General features: G+C 43.8%; 1 protein-coding gene across 1 annotated transcript; it reads right to left on the bottom strand.

The window, feature by feature from the left end:
• Nucleotides 1-1,197: 1,197 nt before the first annotated feature.
• LOC106587997 (uncharacterized) lies at nucleotides 1,198-15,515 on the bottom strand. Its single transcript, XM_045708918.1, has 6 exons — nucleotides 14,954-15,515; nucleotides 13,397-13,486; nucleotides 12,934-13,102; nucleotides 7,434-7,805; nucleotides 6,255-7,223; nucleotides 1,198-2,107 (listed from the first exon to the last, which is right to left on the bottom strand). The coding sequence occupies exons 1-6, from the start codon at nucleotides 15,121-15,123 to the stop codon at nucleotides 2,063-2,065; spliced, it is 1,815 nt and encodes a 604-aa protein (XP_045564874.1). The 5' UTR covers nucleotides 15,124-15,515; the 3' UTR covers nucleotides 1,198-2,062.
• Nucleotides 15,516-21,303: the final 5,788 nt, after the last annotated feature.

Genomic DNA, 21,303 nt, shown 5'->3' with positions numbered 1-21,303 from the left:
TAACCAAATTACAATAATTTATTAAAGACGTAATTTTCATGACAACATCAAAACATCTGGGAATAATGTCATGTTGCAAGGTCGTCATGAGTATGGTAGTTTAATCAGAATTCAAGTGGTGTAACTATTCCAATGGGTAAAATGAAACAGAGGGGTTCCATTAACAGGAAGTAGTATTATACAGTACAGAGAGGTTCCATAAAGAGGAAGTAGTATTATACAGTACAGAGGGGTTCCATAAAGAGGAAGTAGTATTATACAGTACAGAGAGATTCCATAAAGAGGAAGTAGTATTATACAGTACAGAGGGGTTCCATAAAGAGGAAGTAGTATTATACAGTACAGAGAGATTCCATAAAGAGGAAGTAGTATTATACAGTACAGAGAGGTTCCATAAAGAGGAAGTAGTATTATACAGTACAGAGGGGTTCCATAAAGAGGAAGTAGTATTATACAGTACAGAGAGATTCCATAAAGAGGAAGTAGTATTATACAGTACAGAGGGGTTCCATAAAGAGGAAGTAGTATTATACAGTACAGAGAGATTCCATAAAGAGGAAGTAGTATTATATAATACAGTCTAACATCTGAACTCTCTCATTGAGGTTTATGTGTCTTTAATGTACCAGGTATCCCTCGCTAAACCCTCCATATACCCTCCATGGACCCTTCATAGACCCTCCATAGACCCTCCAGAGACACTACTGTGATGCCCTCTATCAGAATACATCAACCATCCATAGACCCTCCATAGACCTTCCATAGACCCTCCATACATACTACTGTGACATAGACTGACCAGGTGAATCCAGGTGGAAGCTATGATCCCTTTTTGATGCCACTTGTTAAATCCACTTCAGACAGTCTTACGTGAAAGGGAGGAGACAGTTTAAAGAAGGATTTTTAAGCTTTGACACAATTGAGACATGGATTGTGTATGTGTGACATTCAGAGGGTGAATCGCAAGACAAAATATTTAAGTGCCTTTGAACGGGGTATGGTAGTAGGTGCCAAGCGCACCAGTTTGAGTGTGTCAAGACCTGCAACGATGCTGGGTTTTTCACGCTCAACAGTTTCCAGTGTGTCATGAATGGTCCACCACCCAAAGGACATCCAGCCAACTTGACACAACTGTGGGAAGCATTGGAGTCAACATGGGCCAGCATCCCTGTGGAACGCTTTCGACACCTTGTAGAGTCCCTGCCCCGACGAATTGAGGATGTTCTGAGGGCAAAAGGGGGTGCAACTAAATCATGTTTTGTACACTCAGTGTATAGCTTCACTAGTTTCTCTCTCTCTCTCCTCTCTCTCTCTCTCCTCTCTCTCTCTCGCTCTGCTCAATACAGCTTGAGTTTCAATTTCCAAGTACAATCAATGTGGAGTTAAGGAAAAATGCATTTCATTTATATTTGCTAATAAAACACATTTAACACAGAGATAACACAAGTCCACACATTTCCTAAATACAATAACATTGATCAAATGATTGTCTTCCTGCTGGTAGGTTTGTTGCTGAATCTGCAGGGTGCTGGTTGGTTTGTTGCTGAATCTGCAGGGTGCTGGTTGGTTTGTTGCTGAATCTGCAGGGTCCTGGTTGGTTTGTTGCTGAATCTGCAGGGTGCTGGTTGGTTTGTTGCTGAATCTGCAGGGTGCTGGTTGGTTTGTTGCTGAAACTGCAGGGTGCTGGTTGGTTTGTTGCTGAATCTGCATGGTGCTGGTTGGTTTGTTGCGGAATCTGCAGGGTGCTGCTTGGTTTGTTGCTGAATCTGCAGAGTGCTGGTTGGTTTGTTGCTGAATCTGCAGGGTGCTGGTAGGTTTGTTGCTGAATCGGCATGGTGCTGGTTGGTTGGTTTGTTGCTGAATCTGCAGGGTGCTGGTTGGTTTGTTGCAGAATCTGCAGGGTGCTGGTTGGTTTGTTGCTGAATCTGCAGGGTCCTGATTGGTTTGTTGCTGAATCTGCAGGGTGCTGGTTGGTTTGTTGCTGAATCTGCAGGGTCCTGATTGGTTTGTTGCTGAATCTGCAGGGTGCTGGTTGGTTTGTTGCTGAATCTGCATGGTGCTGCTATTTCTTCTTGTATTCAGGGAATAATTTTCTCCATGTGATATTCTGCATAGCAACAGAATCAATAGAATATATTTTATCATATACGGTGTGGGTATATACAGTACCAGTGAAAAGGTTGGACACACCTACTCATTCAAGGGTTTTTCTTTATTTTTACTACATTGTAGAATAATAGTGAAGACATCAAAACTATGAAATAACACATATGGAATCATGTAGTAACCAGAAAAGTGTTAAACAAATATTATATTTGAAATTCTTCAAAGCAGCCACCCTTTGCCTTGCTGACATATTTGCACACTCTTGGCATTCTCTCAACCAGCTTCATGAGGAATGCTTTTCCAACGGTCTTGAAGGAGATCCCACATATGCTGAGCACTTGTTGGCTGCTTTTCCTTCACTCTGCAGTCCAACTCATCCCAAACCATCTCAATTGGGTTGAGGTCGGGTGATTGTGGAGGCCAGGTCATCTGATGCAGCACTCCATCACTATCCTTCTTGGTCAAATAGCCCTTACACAGCCTGGAGGTGTGTTGGGTCATTGTCCTGTTGAAAAACAAATGATAGTCCCACTAAGTGCAAACCATATGGGATGGCGTATAGCTGCAGAATACTGTGGTAGCCATACTGGTTAAGTGTGCCTTGAATTCTAAATAAATATCACTGACAGTGTCACCAGCAAAGTATCCCACACCATCACACCTCCTCCTCCATGCTTCGCACATGGGAACCACACATGCGGAGATCATCTGTTCACCTACTCAGCGTCTCTCAAAGACACGGCAGTTGAAACCAAAAATCTCAAATTTGGACTCATCAGACCAAAGGACAGATTTCCACCGGTCTAATATCCATTGCCTGTGTTTCTTGGCCCAAGCAAGTCTCTTCTTCTTATTGGTATCCTTTAGTAGTGGTTTCTTTGCAGCAATTCGACCATCAATGCCTGATTCAGTTGATGTTGAGATATGTCTGTTACTTCAACTGTATTATACTGTATCTTAGTCTGTGTCGCTCTGCCGTTGCTCGTCCATATATTTATATATTCTTCATTCCATTCCTTTACTTAGATTTGTGTGTATTGGCTATATGTTGTGAACTTGTTTGATATTACTAGTTAGATATTACTCCACTGTCGGAGATAGAAACACAAGCATTTCACTACACCCACAATAATACCAATAAAACATGATTTGATTTGAAGCATTTATTTGGGCTGCAATCTGAGGTGCAGTTAACTCTGATTAACTTATCCTCTGCAGCAGAGGTACCTCTGGGTCTTCCTTTCTATGGCGGTCCTCATGAGAGCTAGTTTCATCATAGCGCTTGAAGGTTTTTGTGACTGCACTTCAAGAAATGTTCAAAGTCCTTGAAATCTTCCGGATTGACTGACCTTCATGTCTTAAAGTAATGATGGACTGTCATTTCTCTTTGCTTATTTGAGCTGTTTTTATCATAATATGGACTTGGTCTTTTACCAAATAGGGCTATCTTCTGTTTAACACCCATACTTTGTCACAACACAACTGATTGGCTCACACACATTAAGAAGGATATAAATTCCACAAATTAACTTTCAACAAGGCACACCTGTTAATTGAAATGCATTCCAGGTGACTACCTCATGAAGCTGGTTGAGAGAATGCCAAGAGTGTGCAAAGTTGTCATCAAGGCAAAGGGTGGCTACTTTGAAAAATCTCAAATCTCAAATATATTCTTGATTTGTTTAACCTCTCTAGGCTAGGCGGGACGATTTCGTCCCACCTACGTAACAGCCACTGCTATCCTGTGGCGCGATTTTCAAAACCTTAAAAATCCTATTACTTCAATTTCTCAAACATATGACTATTTTACAGCCATTTAAAGACAAGACTCTCGTTAATCTAACCACACTGTCCGATTTCAAAAAGGCTTTACAACGAAAGCAAAACATTAGATTATGTCAGCAGAGTACCAAGCCAGAAATAATCAGACACCCATTTTTCAAGCCAGCATATAATGTCACCAAAACCCAGAAGACAGCTAAATGCAGCACTCACCTTTGATGATCTTCATCAGATGACAACCCTAGGACATTATGTTATACAATACATGCATGTTTTGTTCAATCAAGTTCATATTTATATCAAAAACCAGCTTTTACATTAGCATGTGACGTTCAGAACTAGCATACTTCCGGGGAATTCGCTAACATTTTACTAAATTACTCACGATAAACGTTCACAAAAAGCATAACAATTATTTTAAGAATTATAGATACAGACCTCCTCTATGCACTCGATATGTCTGATTTTAAAATAGCTTTTTGGTGAAAGCACATTTTGCAATATTCTAAGTACATAGCCCAGGCATCACGGGCTCGCTATTTAGACACCCGGCAAGTTTAGCACTCACCATAATCATATTTACTATTATAAAAGTTTGATTACCTTTTGTTGTCTTCGTCAGAATACACACCCAGGACTGCTACTTCAATAACAAATGTTGGTTTGGTCCAAAATAATCCATCGTTATATCCGAATAGCGGCGTTTTGTTCGTGCGTTCCAGACACTATCCGAAATAGTAAAGAAGTGTCGTGCGCATGGCGCAATTCGTGACAATAAAATTCTAAGTATTCCATTACCGTACTTCGAAGCATGTCAACCGCTGTTTAAAATAAATTTTTACGACATTTTTCTCGTAGAAAAGCGATAATATTCCGACAGGGAATCTCCTTTTCGGCAAACAGAGGAAAAAATCCCAAAGGCGGGGGATTCTGTTTTTTCCCGGGCTCTGAGAGCCTATGGAAGACGTGGGAAGTGTCACGTTAGAGCAGAGATCCTTAGTAAATGATAGAGATGGAAAACAAGTTCAAGAAATGGTCAGACAGGCCACTTCCTGTAAAGGAATCTCTCAGGTTTTGACCTGCCATTTGAGTTCTGTTATACTCACAGACACCATTCAAACAGTTTTAGAAAATTTAGGGTGTTTTCTATCCATATGTAATAAGTATATGCATATTCTAGTTACTGGGTAGGAGTGGTAACCAGATTAAATCGGGTATGTTTTTTATCCAGCCGTGTCAATACTGCCCCCTAGCCCTAACAGGTTAACACTTTTTTGGTTTCTACATGATTCCATATGTGTTATTTCATAGTGTTGATGTCTTCACTATTATTCTACAATGTAGAAAATATTACAAATAAAGAAAAACTGCAGAGTGAAGGAAAAACATCCAACAAGTGCTCAGCATATGTGGGATCTCCTTCAAGACCTTTGGAAAAGCATTCCTCATGAAGCTGGTTGAGAGAATGCCAAGAGTGTGCAAATATGTCAGCAAAGCAAAGGGTGGCTGCTTTGAAGAATTTCAAATATAATATTTGTTTAACACGTTTTAGGTTACTACATGATTCCATATGTGTTATTTAATAGTTTTGATGTCTTCACTATTATTCTACAATGTAGAAAATATTCAAAATGAAGAAAAACCCTTGAATGAGTAGGTGGGTCCAAACTTTGGAATGGTACTATATATATACATACATACAGTCGGTATTTACAGGTTACTGACAAAATATAAGAAGCACCAACATAAAGTTTCCCAATAGAGCACACACACACACACACACACACACACACACACACACACACACACACACACACACACACACACACACAGACACACACACACACACACACACACACCTTTAAACCCCCTACGGGTTGAGATCTGGTGACTGACACACCTTTAAACCCCTTATGGGTTGAGATCTGGTGACTGACACACCTTTAAACCCCTTATGGGTTGAGATCTGGTGACTGAGACACCTTTAAACCCCTTATGGGTTGAGATCTGGTGACTGACACACCTTTAAACCCCCTATGCTCCTTTTGAGAGTCACTGAGATCCGAAAGTCACTGAGATCTCTTCTTCTATCCATGGTAACCAAAATAATGGAACGCTGGGCATTTTTATACATGACCCTAAGCATGATGGGATGTTAATTGCTAATTAACTCAGGAACCACACCTGTGTGGAAGCACCTGCTGCTTTCAATATACTTTGAATCCCTCATTTACTCAAGTGTTTTCCTTTATTTTGCCAGTTACCTGGACTGTATGTATTTATGTAAGAATCATTTCATTTTCATAACATCGTGATGATCATTTTGTGTATCTAGATACTCAAGGAGTATTTCAGTAGTTCTTTACCTTTTTGCCCCAAGTAGACTCCTTAGACTTCAGACCCTCCAGCATCTCATAGGTGTTTCCCTCCTGGTCTGTGGCGGTGCTTTGTGTCCCCTTCAGGCCACCGTCCCCTGGGATCTGCTCATAGGTGTTGTCTGTAATCAGATGACGGGGAGGAGATGGCCCCTCTGGAACCTCTGCATACATACTCTCCTCCTGCTGGGGAGTCTGGTCCTGGGGGTTAGGGCTCCTGCCACGGTCCCCTTCTCTCTGCTTCTGTAGTCCCTTCCAGGGGGTGTCCTGGCCCTCACCAAGCCCCACAGAGGCCTGGTACAGTGGATTGGTGCTCAGCTGATCCAGGCTGTGTGGTCCACCGTGGATCTGTGGCTGGGGGCTTTCCCTGGAGGCCTGAAGAGAGTAGGCATGGCAGGTGACCCTCTTGGGGGGATTGGGGGAGTGAGAGGTGTGGGGGAAGCAGGGGATGGTTATCCTGTTGGAGTACCCCTCCTCCTCCTCCTCCTCCTCCTCCGTGGTGTCGTCCAGGCAGGGTAGAGAGCGGCTCCGTCCATCTGGCAGGGTCAGCTCAGAGTACATGACTCCTCCTGCTGCTGTGGAGGTGTTATTGAAGGACCAGGGGCCGGTGCTTCTCCTCTGGTTCAGACTCCCAGTACTGGCCAGTCTCTCCACTTTGTTCTGGTTAGAATGTATTTCTGCGTATTGGGTTTGACCGTGAGATTTGGTCTTGTTCTGGTTAGAATGTATTTCTGCGTATTGGGTTTGACCGTGAGATTTGGTCTTGTTCTGGTTAGAATGTATTTCTGCGTATTGGGTTTGACTGTGAGATTTGGTCTTGTTCTGGTTAGAATGTATTTCTGCGTATTGGGTTTGACCGTGAGATTTGGTCTTGGTTTGGTCATAGTGTATTTCAGACAAGGTTCCACTCAGAGAGTGGGTCAGAGGTGGGCCTCGCCTTGGTACTGGAGGTACTGCTTGCTAAAGACAAAACACAGGAAATACATTGGGGTTTAAGTCATACACTATTTCTGTATGAAATGTGCTGAGGTTAAAGATCACCTGAAGATGAACTAATACCAGTGGAAATGTTTCCTACACTACAGGTCACGACCCTGTCGGGTAATAACATGTCATTACATTACCGCTTATAACCTGACTTCAGCCATCGTAGCGGCTAGCCTACTGTACCTGTGGGAGGGACTTCCTGCCAATGGATACTGTTGATGTCAACTTCCTGTTGTTGGTTTTAGGTGGCAGCACTGCAGGGGGCTGCCTAGTTGGCGGCAGGTCATTCCATTGGTGCTGCTCATTCCGTGGGTCATTCCGTGGGTCATTCCGTGGGTCATTCCGTGGGTCATTCCGTGGGTCATTCCGTGGGTCATTCCGTGGGTCATTCCGTGGGTCATTCCGTGGGTCTTTTTGAAGGTCATTCTGTTGGTGTTGGTCATTCTTCTGTTCGTTCTGCTGGTCCCAGTAACTTCTCAGGGCTCGGACATTGACCCCACCGGTCTTCTCTTTGGCCTCAAACTGGACCACATCATACAGCTCTCCTGAGCTTGACTAAACACAGAACACAGATAGACTGCGATGGCATGAGAAGATACAACACAGATAGACTGGGATGGCATGAGAAGATACAACACAGATAGACTGGGATGGCATGAGAAGATACAACACAGATAGACTGGGATGGCATGAGAAGATACAACACAGATAGACTGGGATGGCATGAGAAGATACAACACAGATAGACTGGGATGGCATGAGAAGATACAACACAGATAGACTGGGATGGCATGAGAAGATACAACACAGACCACAGATAGACTGCAACACAATGGGCACCATACAGTGAGGGAAAAAAGTATTTGATCCCCTGCTGATTTTGCACGTTTGCCCACTGACAAAGAAATGATCAGTCTATAATTTTAATGGTAGGTTTATTTGAACAGTGAGAGACAGAATAACAACAAAAAAATCCAGAAAAACGCATGTAAAAATTTTTATAAATTGATTTGCATTTTAATGAGGGGAAATAAGTATTTGACCCCCTCTCAATCAGAAAGATTTCTGGCTCCCTGGTGTCTTTTATACATGTAACGAGCTGAGATTAGGAGCACACTCTTAAAGGGTGTGCTCCTAATCTCAGTTTGTTACCTGTATAAAAGACCCCTGTCCACAGAAGCAATCAATCAATCAGATTCCAAACTCTCCACCATGGCCAAGACCAAAGAGCTCTCCAAGGATGTCATTGACAAGATTGTAGACCTACACAAGGCTGGAATGGGCTACAAGACCATCGCCAAGCAGCTTGGTGAGAAGGTGACAACAGCTGGTGCGATTATTTGCAAATGGAAAGAACTGTCAATCTCCCTCGGCCTGGGGCTCCATGCAAGATCTCACCTCGTGGAGTTGCAATGATCATGAGAACGGTGGAATCAGCCCAGAACTACACGGGAGGATCTTGTCAATGATCTCAAGGCAGCTGGGACCATAGTCACCAAGAAAACAATTGGTAACACACTACGCCGTGAAGGACTGAAATCCTGCAGCGCCCGCAAGGTCCCCCTGCTCAAGAAAGCACATATACATGCCCGTCTGAAGTTTGCCAATGAACATCTGAATGATTCAGAAGACAACTGGTGAAATTGTTGTGGTCAGATGAGACCAAAATGGAGCTCTTTGGCATCAACTCAACTCGCCGTGTTTGGAGGAGGAGGAATGCTGCCTATGACCCCAAGAACACCATCCTCCATGTGATGCACACATGGAGGTGGAAACATTATGCTTTGGGGGTGTTTTTCTGCTAAGGGGACCGGACAACTTCACCGCATCAAAGGGACGATGGACGGGGCCATGTACTGTCAAATCTTGGGTGAGAACCTCCTTCCCTCAGCCAGGGCATTGAAAATGGGTCGTGGATGGGTATTCCAGCATGACAATGACCCAAAACACACGGCCAAGGCAACAAAGGAGTGGCTCAAGAAGAAGCACATTAAGGTCCTGGAGTGGCCTAGCCAGTCTCCAGACCTTAATCCCATAGAAAATCTGTGGAGGGAGCTGAAGGTTCGAGTTGCCAAACGTCAGCCTCGAAACCTTAATGACTTGGAGAAGATCTGCAAAGAGGAGTGGGACAAAATCCCTCTTGAGATGTGTGCAAACCTGGTGGCCAACTACAAGAAACGTCTAACCTCTGTGATTGCCAACGAGGGTTTTGCCACCAAGTACTAAGTCATGTTTTGCAGAGGGGTCAAATACTTATTTCCCTCATTAAAATGCAAATCAATTTATAACATTTTTGACATGCGTTTTTCTGGATTTTTTGTTGTTATTCTGTCTCTCACTGTTCAAATAAACCTACCATTAAAATTATAGACTGATCATTTCTTTGTCAGTGGGCAAACGTACAAAATCAGCAGGGGATCAAATACTTTTTCCCCCCACTGTAGGCTTCGTCTATCAGACAAGATTACATTTTAACCAACGTTTTCCCAACTGTGAGGGACTGACTCTGTAATGTTATTGGTTCTCCTACCTGACGACAGTATGTAGAGGTGAGGGACTCTGTAATGTTATTGGTTCTCCTACCTGACGACAGTATGTAGAGGTGAGGGACTGACTCTGTAATGTTATTGGTTCTCCTACCTGACGACAGTATGTAGAGGTGAGGGACTCTGTAATGTCATTGGTTCTCCTACCTGACGACAGTATGTAGAGGTGAGGGACTCTGTAATGTTATTGGTCCTCCTACCTGACGACAGTATGTAGAGGTGAGGGACTCTGTAATGTTATTGGTTCTCCTACCTGACGACAGTATGTAGAGGTGAGGGACTCTGTAATGTTATTGGTCCTCCTACCTGACAACAGTATGTAGAGGTGAGGGACTCTGTAATGTTATTGGTTCTCCTACCTGACGACAGTATGTAGAGGTGAGGGACTCTGTAATGTTATTGGTCCTCCTACCTGACGACAGTATGTAGAGGTGAGGGACTCTGTAATGTTATTGGTTCTCCTACCTGACGACAGTATGTAGAGGTGAGGGACTCTGTAATGTTATTGGTTCTCCTACCTGACGACAGTATGTAGAGGTGAGGGACTCTGTAATGTTATTGGTTCTCCTACCTGACGACAGTATGTAGAGGTGAGGGACTCTGTAATGTTATTGGTCCTCCTACCTGACGACAGTATGTAGAGGTGAGGGACTCTGTAATGTTATTGGTTCTCCTACCTGACAACAGTATGTAGAGGTGAGGGACTCTGTAATGTTATTGGTTCTCCTACCTGACGACAGTATGTAGAGGTGAGGGACTCTGTAATGTTATTGGTCCTCCTACCTGACGACAGTATGTAGAGGTGAGGGACTGACTCTGTAATGTTATTGGTTCTCCTACCTGACGACAGTATGTAGAGGTGAGGGACTCTAATGTTATTGGTTCTCCTACCTGACGACAGTATGTAGAGGTGAGGGACTCTGTAATGTTATTGGTTCTCCTACCTGACGACAGTATGTAGAGGTGAGGGACTCTGTAATGTTATTGGTCCTCCTACCTGACGACAGTATGTAGAGGTGAGGGACTCTGTAATGTTATTGGTTCTCCTACCTGACAACAGTATGTAGAGGTGAGGGACTCTGTAATGTTATTGGTTCTCCTACCTGACAACAGTATGTGGAGGTAAGGGACTCTGTAATGTTATTGGTTCTCCTACCTGACGACAGTATGTAGAGGTGAGGGACTCTGTAATGTTATTGGTCCTCCTACCTGACGACAGTATGTAGAGGTGAGGGACTGACTCTGTAATGTTATTGGTCCTCCTACCTGACGACAGTATGTAGAGGTGAGGGACTCTGTAATGTTATTGGTCCTCCTACCTGACGACAGTATGTAGAGGTGAGGGACTCTGTAATGTTATTTGTTCTCCTACCTGACAACAGTATGTAGAGGTGAGGGACTGACTCTGTAATGTTATTGGTTCTCCTACCTGACGACAGTATGTAGAGGTGAGGGACTCTGTAATGTTATTGGTTCTCCTACCTGACGACAGTATGTAGAGGTGAGGGACTCTGTAATGTTATTGGTTCTCCTACCTGACAACAGTATGTAGAGGTGAGGGACTCTGTAATGTTATTGGTCCTCCTACCTGACGACAGTATGTAGAGGTGAGGGACTCTGTAATGTTATTGGTCCTCCTACCTGACGACAGTATGTAGAGGTGAGGGACTCTAATGTTATTGGTTCTCCTACCTGACGACAGTATGTAGAGGTGAGGGACTCTGTAATGTTATTGGTTCTCCTACCTGACGACAGTATGTAGAGGTGAGGGACTCTGTAATGTTATTGGTCCTCCTACCTGACGACAGTATGTAGAGGTGAGGGACTCTGTAATGTTATTGGTTCTACTACCTGACAACAGTATGTAGAGGTGAGGGACTGACTCTGTAATGTTATTGGTCCTCCTACCTGACGACAGTATGTAGAGGTGAGGGACTCTGTAATGTTATTGGTTCTCCTACCTGACAACAGTATGTGGAGGTAAGGGACTCTGTAATGTTATTGGTTCTCCTACCTGACGACAGTATGTAGAGGTGAGGGACTCTGTAATGTTATTGGTTCTCCTACCTGACAACAGTATGTGGAGGTAAGGGACTCTGTAATGTTATTGGTTCTCCTACCTGACGACAGTATGTAGAGGTGAGGGACTCTGTAATGTTATTGGTCCTACTACCTGACGACAGTATGTAGAGGTGAGGGACTGACTCTGTAATGTTATTGGTCCTCCTACCTGACGACAGTATGTAGAGGTGAGGGACTCTGTAATGTTATTGGTCCTCCTACCTGACGACAGTATGTAGAGGTGAGGGACTCTGTAATGTTATTGGTTCTCCTACCTGACAACAGTATGTAGAGGTGAGGGACTCTGTAATGTTATTGGTCCTCCTACCTGACGACAGTATGTAGAGGTGAGGGACTCTGTAATGTTATTGGTTCTCCTACCTGACGACAGTATGTAGAGGTGAGGGACTCTAATGTTATTGGTTCTCCTACCCGACGACAGTATGTAGAGGTGAGGGACTCTGTAATGTTATTGGTTCTCCTACCTGACGACAGTATGTAGAGGTGAGGGACTGACTCTGTAATGTTATTGGTCCTCCTACCTGACAACAGTATGTAGAGGTGAGGGACTCTGTAATGTTATTGGTTCTCCTACCTGACGACAGTATGTAGAGGTGAGGGACTCTGTAATGTTATTGGTTCTCCTACCTGACAACAGTATGTAGAGGTGAGGGACTGACTCTGTAATGTTATTGGTTCTCCTACCTGACGACAGTATGTAGAGGTGAGGGACTCTGTAATGTTATTGGTCCTCCTACCTGACGACAGTATGTAGAGGTGAGGGACTCTGTAATGTTATTGGTTCTCCTACCCGACGACAGTATGTAGAGGTGAGGGACTCTGTAATGTTATTGGTTCTCCTACCTGACGACAGTATGTAGAGGTGAGGGACTCTGTAATGTTATTGGTCCTCCTACCTGACAACAGTATGTAGAGGTGAGGGACTCTGTAATGTTATTGGTTCTCCTACCTGACGACAGTATGTAGAGGTGAGGGACTCTGTAATGTTATTGGTTCTCCTACCTGACAACAGTATGTAGAGGTGAGGGACTCTGTAATGTTATTGGTTCTCCTACCTGACAACAGTATGTAGAGGTGAGGGACTCTCCAAAGGGCTGGATGGGATGGACTCTGTAGTGCTCTATCAGTTCTGTGAGGCTGTGGTGAGGCTGGTCGTCCCCGGAGATAATGAACAGCCCAGCTTGGTCCTGGTTGATCACAAAATGGCGGCAGCGGTCTTGTCCTCTGAGGAAGAATACAGGGTTAGTGAAGTGAGATGTGACGGCATGAGAAGATACAATACTGACTACAGACCTTGTTTTGGCGTAACACTGTGTGAACAATCTAAATATGCTTCCTGTTTATTCCTTCTATTGAACGTAACCTTCTGAAAAAAAACACATGCAATTACAATCTTTAAAACCTTTCCCAACCCACTGTAGGCTATGCTGCACATTTGTTTTTTTTAAAGGAATGAAATGATATTTTAATGTTTTGTTATGAAGTGTCTTAGGTAACCAAACCAGTACTAGGAATCACTTGTATGAGAGGATGTATCCGATGGCTTTGTCACTGAGTCTGATGAGAAAACATCCCAGAGGCTTATCTCTCAGCTGCTCCTCTGCTTCCCTGACAGAAAGGGAGGAAGTAAAAAACAAAATACGGCATCACTAATTTCACAGGGAAATTAGCTTTAATATACCGTATAGCACATTGTTATCTCTCTCTTTATCTCTTTCCCTCTTTCTCCCTATCTCTCTCTCCCTCATTCTCTTTCTCCCTCTTTATCTCTCTCTCTCGCGCTCTCTAAACAGGTTTACATCCAACCTTTTTATGCCAGTAAAGTCCGTGTCAGATAAAAAATAAAAAATCCATGACAGGCCTGATGGAAAAACAGAAAAAGGTTTGGTGAAATTTCAAAATGTCGACAAAACAAAATACTCTAGACAACGTGGGGTCTTTTTTGTTGTTGTGTGAGTAAGATGAATTATGTGAGAAATGTTGTTGGAAATGCCTTTTAATGCGCAAGATATTAATATAACAACCATCGTATCGCAGTTAACCTGGGAGTCAGGCGATGCCATGTTGTGTGGTCCTCCCACTACAACTCGTTTGGGAAAGCGTGCCGTTTATTAGGCTACAGATGAAATACATTCTGATGAACTTCACAGGGTGGTGAAGGTGGAAGGTGATGAGCTCGATGTTCCTTTCCAATAAATATCGACGGTCTTATTCGTGTGACGTGATGATCGATGCTTGTCTCTGGTGTAAATAATAATAATCTCATTATGCAGGTTATACCTGCGTTCCAGACAACAGCACATGGCAGTACCAGAGCGGGACACATGTTTCTGTGAGAAAACCATCAACAGAGTTGATCATTTGACCTTTATTTAACTAGTCAGTTAAGAACAAATTCTTATTTACAATGATGGCCTACTGGGGAACAGTGGGTTAACTGCCTTGTTCAGGGACAGAACGACAGATTTTTACCTTGTCAGCTCGGGGGATTCGATCTAGCAACCTTCCGGTTACTGGCCCAGCGATCTAACCTGCCGCCCACTAAATGCGATGGAAACCCGTTTAACTTGTATTTTGTATTCGGTACATGGGAATCATTACGCACAGCATTTTATCTACAACAAGTTCATTTGATGGCTCTGGTGGGGGGGAATGTCTTTATACGGATTGTAGAATATTCACATGAAAATCTGTCGCAGATTGGATGGAAACCTAGCTTCAGTTTCTCTCTTGCACCTCTCACGTTTAGACACATTATTCACTGACTAATGACAATTACTTGAGATAAAGAGCCTAAAATGCTCATTCCTTCTGCCTGTTTCAGAGGCTGTGGTATGAATCTACAGTATAATGTATTACTATACTCAATGAACAATGAGGCATCAAAAACCATGTCGCAGTAGTAGACAGAGAACTTCATTTGCTTTCAGACCTTCAAAATACCTCAAGACATAGATCTGATCTGCTAAAAGGAACACTAAGACAGTTCTATGTATTCCCACTGCTGTCCTGTGTCATCCGGATTCCTCATTATGCATGTACAGTAACACCCTTGGAGGTGTTTACAGCACTTACTTTCTGGCGGTGAAGCCTTGGAACCAGTCGGGAAAGTTTCCTTTATGGAGGAGAATGAGAGGGGCCTGGGTCTCTGTAAACCACTGTAGAACCAGCTCCTTCAGCCCTCCTCCTCCTCCTCCTCCTCTTCTTCCTCCTCCTCCTCCTCCTCCCTCTGTTGTAGACTCCATATGAAGGTCCACGCAGCTGGTCCTCTGTTCTATTCTATCTCTGATCTATTCTCTCTCCCTGTTCTCTGTCTCTCTCTCTCCTTTTTCTGTCTCTCTCTCTCCCTGTTCTCTGTCTCTCTCTCCTTTCTCTCTCCTTTTTCTCTGTCTCTCTTTGTCTCTCTGTCTCTCTGTCTGTCACCAGGTCCGAGCAGCGTAGAAACAGTGAGTAATGGCCGTCTGCACCATCTTCTCAGTCCTTAATGAAAGGTGTCCGTCACAGCTTCAAAACAGATCCTAGAAGAACAGACACCAGGACACCGCTGACACACACCACATCTTATACTCAGCACACACAGCAGCTCTGACAATGGTTGGAGACTGATTCAGGGCCTCATTTTCATATTTTCCGTTGCACGTCATCCAGTGTGTGTGTGTGTGTGTGTGTGTGTGTGTGTGTGTGTGTGTGTGTGTGTGTGTGTGTGTGTGTGTGTGTGTGTGTGTGTGTGTGTGTGTGTGTGTGTGCGCATTCATGCGTGTGTGTGTGCATTCATTCATCTGTGTGCATTCATGTGTGTGTGTGTGTGTGTGTGTGTGTGTGTGTGTGTGTGTGTGTGTGTGTGTGTGTGTGTGTGTGTGTGTGTGTGTATGTGTGTGTGTGAACAGTGCCATTGTCTCAGTGTATCTTCCCTATTGGCCTTACCTCTACCAGTCCTACTACCTCTATACCTCAGTCAGTCATTTACCTATCTGTCTTTCTGATTCCATACCACACTGTGACAACGGGGCTCGCATGGAAATACATACAAACTCTCTTTCCTGCAGTCAAATGACCCAGTGGCCCCATGGGTCGGAAATCAGGTGTTTCTATGTCAAACGGTTTAGTTATATTTCAGTCTTCTGTGATGTATATAAAGTGTAATATTGGGATGCAAACTCAACATGGAATACATTTTAACTCTATACCCTGAACAAGACAGTTCCCCGGGCGCCGAAGACATGGATGGCGATTATGGCAGCCCCCCCCCCCACACCTCTCTGATTCAGAGGGGTTGGGTTAAATGAGGAAGACACATTTCAGTTGAATGGATTCCGTTGTAAAGGTATTCCCCCCCCCCTTTCCCTTTCCTTCTTTAAGCCCATAACCATGTGTGTGAGGTGTATACTTTGTGTGAAAGTAGATTTGTTTAAGACTACCCAGAAACACTGTGACACTGCAGTAAAAGGTTATTAAAAACAGATCATGATTTACAGCCAAATTCATCTGGAGACAAGCTGCTGACAGGTGTTGTATTAAGCCATCTAGACTTCCTGTGACATACACCTAGAGGCTGTTTCATTGGCTCCTGAGAGCTGATAAATCGGACCTATGTGTCACAACACTGGTTTGAACTCTTCTTATTGACTCTGATTATGTCTGGATATGGAGAGATGTTTTTGCCAACTCTAAGAGAACATGTACCCTGTTAAATAACCTCTGTCTGTCTGTCTGTCTGTCTGTCTGTCTGTCTGTCTGTCTGTCTGTCTGTCTGTCTGTCTGTCTGTCTGTCTGTCTGTCTGTCTGTCTGTCTGTCTGTCTGTCTGTCTGTCTGTCTGTCTGTCTGTCTGTCTGTCTGTCTGTCTGTCTGTCCACAAATAAACAGATAAACTTACATTGGCGTAAAATAAGAAAATAAGTCTGAAACCAAGCTGACAAACATTGTGATGTTTTCACTGTGTTCTCTGCTGGACAGATGAAATGTGATATATCATTCCCATAATATGAGGGACACTCCCAGCATCTTCCCAGCATGGATATAAATACCTGAAGCTGTAATTACATTTACACAGAGTACAGAATCTGATTCCATTGGTTGATTCTCATCACACAGAGTACATAATCTGATTCCATTGGTTGATTCTCATCACCTAGAGTACAGAATCTGATACCATTGGTTGATTCTCATCACCCAGAGTGCAGAATCTGTTACCATTGGTTGATTCTCATCACCCAGAGTACAGAATCTGATACCATTGGTTGATTATCTTCTATTATCTGTTCTCTGTCATTGCCACCACATCTGTCATCTGTCCTCTCCTGATCCACTACCTGGACCCATCTGTCCTCTCCTGATCCACTACCTGGACCCATCTGTCCTCTCCTGATCCACTACCTGGACCCATCTGTCCTCTCCTGATCCACTACCTGGACCCATCTGTCCTCTCCTGATCCACTACCTGGACCCATCGGTCCTCTCCTGATCCACTACCTGGACCCATCTGTCCTCTCCTGATCCACTACCTGGACCCATCTGTCATCTCCTGATCCACTACCTGGACCCATCTGTCCTCTCCTGATCCACTACCTGGACCCATCTGTCCTCTCCTGATCCACTACCTGGACCCATCTGTCCTCTCCTGATCCACTACCTGGACCCATCTGTCCTCTCCTGATCCACTACCTGGACCCATCTGTCCTCTCCTGATCCACTGGGACTGATGTGGTTAGAAACTTAGTGTTTACATATCTTTCTGAAAATATCCTGCTTTCTCTCTCTCTCTCTGCCTCTGTATTCAATTTTAATTCAATTTCAATTTCAATTTAAGGGCTTTATTGGGAAACATTTGTTTACATTGCCAAAGCAAGTGAAATAGATAATATACAAAAGTGAAATAAACAGTAAAAATGAACAGTAAACATTACACTCACGAAAGTTCCAAAATTATAAAGACATTTCAAATGTAATATTATGTCTATATACAGTGTTGTAATGATGTGCAAATAGTTAAAGTACAAAAGGGAAAATAAATAAACATAAATATGGGTTGTATTTACAATGGTGTTTGTTCTTCACTGGCTGCCCTTTTCTTGTCTCAACAGGTCACAAATCTTGCTGCTGTGATGAGACACTGTGGTATTTCAGCCAATAGATATGGGAGATTATCAAAATTGGGTTAGTTTTCAAATTCTTTGTGGGTCTGTGTAATCTGAGGGAAATATGTGTATCTAATATGGTCATACATTTGGCAGGAGGTTAGGAAGTGCAGCTCAGTTTCCACCTCGTTGTGTGGGCAGTGTGCACATAGCCTGTCTTCTCTTGAGAGCCAGGTCTGCCTACTGGTGGCCTCTCTCAATTGCAAGGCTATCTTCAGAGCTCGTGCTGCTAGGAGACATAAACTGGGACATGCTTAACACCCCAGCCATCCTACAATCTAAGCTTGATGCCTTCAATCTCACACAAATTATCAATGAACCTACCAGGTACAACCCCAAATCCGTAAACACGGGCACCCTCATAGATGCCATGCTAACTAACTCGCCCTCCAAATACACCTCTGCTGTTTTCAACCAAGATCTCAGTGATCACTGCCTCATTGCCTGCATCCGTAATGGGTCTGCGACCAAACGACCTCCACTCATCACTGTCAAACGCTCCCTGAAACATTTCTGGGAGCAGGCCTTTCTAATCGACCTGGCCCAGGTATCCTGGAATGACACTGACCTCATCCCGTCAGTAGAGGATGCCTGGTTATTCTTTAAAAGTGCCTTCCTCACCATCTTAAACAAGCATGCTCCATGAACCAGGAACAGATATAGCCCTTGGTTCACTCCAGACCTGTCTGCCCTTGACCAGCACAAAAACATCCTGTGGCGTTCTGCATTAGCATCGAATAGCCCCCGTGATATGCAACTTTTCAGGGAAGTTAGGAACCAACATACACAGGCAGTTAGGAAAGCTAAGGCTAGCTTTTTCAAACAGAAATTTGCATCCTGTAGTACTAACTCAAAAAAGTTCTGGGACACTGTAAAGTCCATGGAGAATAAGAGCACCTCCTCCCAGCTGCCCACTGCTCTGAGGCTAGGAAACACTGTTACCACCGATAAATCCACTATAATTGAGAATTTCAATAAACATTTTTCTACGGCTGGCCATGCTTTCCACCTGGCTACCCCTACCGCGGTCAACAGCACTGCGCTCCCCACAGCAACTCGCCCAAACCTCCCCCACTTCTCCTTCACCCAAATCCAGTTAGCTGATGTTCTGAAAGAGCTGCAAAGTCTGGACCCCTACAAATCAGCCGGGCTAGACAATCTGGACCCTCTCTTTCTAAAAGTATTGCAACCCCTATTACTAGCCTGTTCAACCTCTCTTTCGTATCGTCTGAGATTCCCATAGATTGGAAAGCTGCCGCGGTCATCCCCCTCTTCAAAGGGGGAGACACTCTAGACCCAAACTGCTACAGACCTATATCTATCCTGCCCTGCCTTTCTAAGGTCTTCGAAAGCCAAGTTAACAAACAGATCACCGACCATTTCGAATCCCACCGTACCTTCTCCGCTATGCAATCTGGTTTCCGAGCTGGTCATGGGTGCACCTCAGCCACGCTCAAGGTCCTAAACGATATCATAACTGCCATCGATAAGAGACATTACTGTGCAGACGTATTCATTGACCTGGCCAAGGCTTTCAACTCTGTCAATCACCGTATTCTTATCGGCAGACTCAACAGCCTTGCTTTCTCAAATGACTGCCTCGCCTGGTTCACCAACTACTTCTACGATAGAGTTCAGTATGTAAAATCGGAGGGCCTGTTGTCGGGACCTGTTACCTCCCTCACTAGCTTTAAGTACCATCTGTCAGAGCAGCTCACAGATCACTGCACCTGTACATAGCCCATCTGTAAACAGCCCATCCAACTACCTCATCCCCATACTGTCTTTATTTATTTTTTATGCTCCTTTGCACCCCAGAATCTCTACGTGCGCATTCATCTTCTGCACATCTACCATTCCAGTGTTTAATTACTAAATTGTAATTACTTCGCCACCATGGCCTATTTATTGCCTTACCTCTCTTATCCTACCTCATTTACACATGCTGTTTATAGATTTTTCTACTGTATTATCAATTGTATGTTTGTTTATTCCATGTGTAACTCTGTGTTGTTGTATGTGTCAAACTGCTTTGCTTTATCTTGGCCAGGTCACAGTTGTAAATGAGAACTTGTTCTCAACTTGCCTACCTGGTTAAATAAAGGTGAAATAAATCAAATAAAAAAAGAAAGAAAAATATGTTGACTGAGTCTGTACATAGTCAAAGCTTTTCTTAAGTTTGGGTCAGTCACAGTGATCAGGTATTCTCTTCCTCTCTTTCTCTCTTCCTCTCTCTTTCTCTCTCTCTCTCTCTCTCTCTCTCTCTCTCTCTCTCTCTCTCTCTCTCTCTCTATCTCTCTCTCTCTCTCCCTCTCTTCCTCTCTTTCTCTCTCTCTCTCTCTTCCTCTCTTCTCTCTCTCTCTCTCTCTCTCTCTCTCTCTATCTCTCTCTCTCTCTCTCTCTCTCTCTCTCTCTCTCTCTCTCTCTCTCTATCTCTCTATCTCTCTCTCTCTATCTCTCTCTCTCTCTCTCTCTCTCTCTCTCTCTGTCTCTCTATCCTGTAATATCAGCACTTTGACTTTCAGGATCTCAATTCCTTCCATTAGCAGCCGATCCCTGATGCAGTATACTTACAAGGTGATGGTGTCTGTGTTAATGTTCTAGTGCTATAGTGCCCTCTTGTGGTATAGATACTGCACTACACAGCATGCCAGGGATGTTCAATACTCCTTACTATAGAATGCCTTACTATGTACACTGAGTGTCACATTTTCAGGAACACCTTCCTGATATTGAGTTTCACCTCCCTTTTGCCCCCAGAACAGCCTTCTTTGGGTCATGGACTCTACAAGGTGTCGAACAGCGTTCCACAGGGATGCTGGCCCATGTTGACTACAATAATTCCCACAGTTGTGTCAAGTTGGCTGGATGTCCTTTGAGTGGTGGACCATTCTTGATACACACAGGAACTGTTGAGTGTGAAAAACCCAGCTGCGTTGCAGTTCTTGACACAAACCAGTGTTCCTGTCACCTACTAACATACACTGTTCTTGCCCATTCACACTCTGAATGACACACACACACAATCCATGTCTCAATTTGTTTCAAGGCTTAAAAATCCTTCTTCAACCTGTCTCCTCCCCTTCACCTACACTGATTAAATTGGATTTAACAAGTGACATCAATAAGGGATCATAGCTTTCACCTGGATTCACCTGGTCAGTCTATGTCATGGAAAGAGCAGGTGTTCCTAATGTTTTGTCCACTAGTCGTATGTTGTACGCAGTGGAAGAGAACACAGACTTGTATTTGTAACATTGAAAATACACCCAGGGAAGGCAGCTCTACCG

This window comes from Salmo salar, chromosome ssa26, assembly GCF_905237065.1.
Source record: "Salmo salar chromosome ssa26, Ssal_v3.1, whole genome shotgun sequence".
NCBI lineage: Eukaryota > Metazoa > Chordata > Actinopteri > Salmoniformes > Salmonidae > Salmo > Salmo salar.
This window is presented reverse-complemented; position numbering and strand designations above follow the sequence as displayed.

What these genes read in the sequence shown, in the direction of transcription:
- LOC106587997 (XM_045708918.1), bottom strand. Translation starts at nt 15,123, where the DNA reads ATGGAGTCTACAACAGAGGGAGGAGGAGGAGGAGGAGGAAGAAGAGGA. An exon ending in CAAGGCTTCACCGCCAGAAA is followed by an intron (nt 13,487 to 14,953) that starts GTAAGTGCTGTA and finishes CCTTTCTGTCAG; the next exon opens with GGAAGCAGAGGAGCAGCTGA. An exon ending in CCTCTACATACTGTTGTCAG is followed by an intron (nt 7,806 to 12,933) that starts GTAGGAGAACCA and finishes TTCTGTGTTTAG; the next exon opens with TCAAGCTCAGGAGAGCTGTA.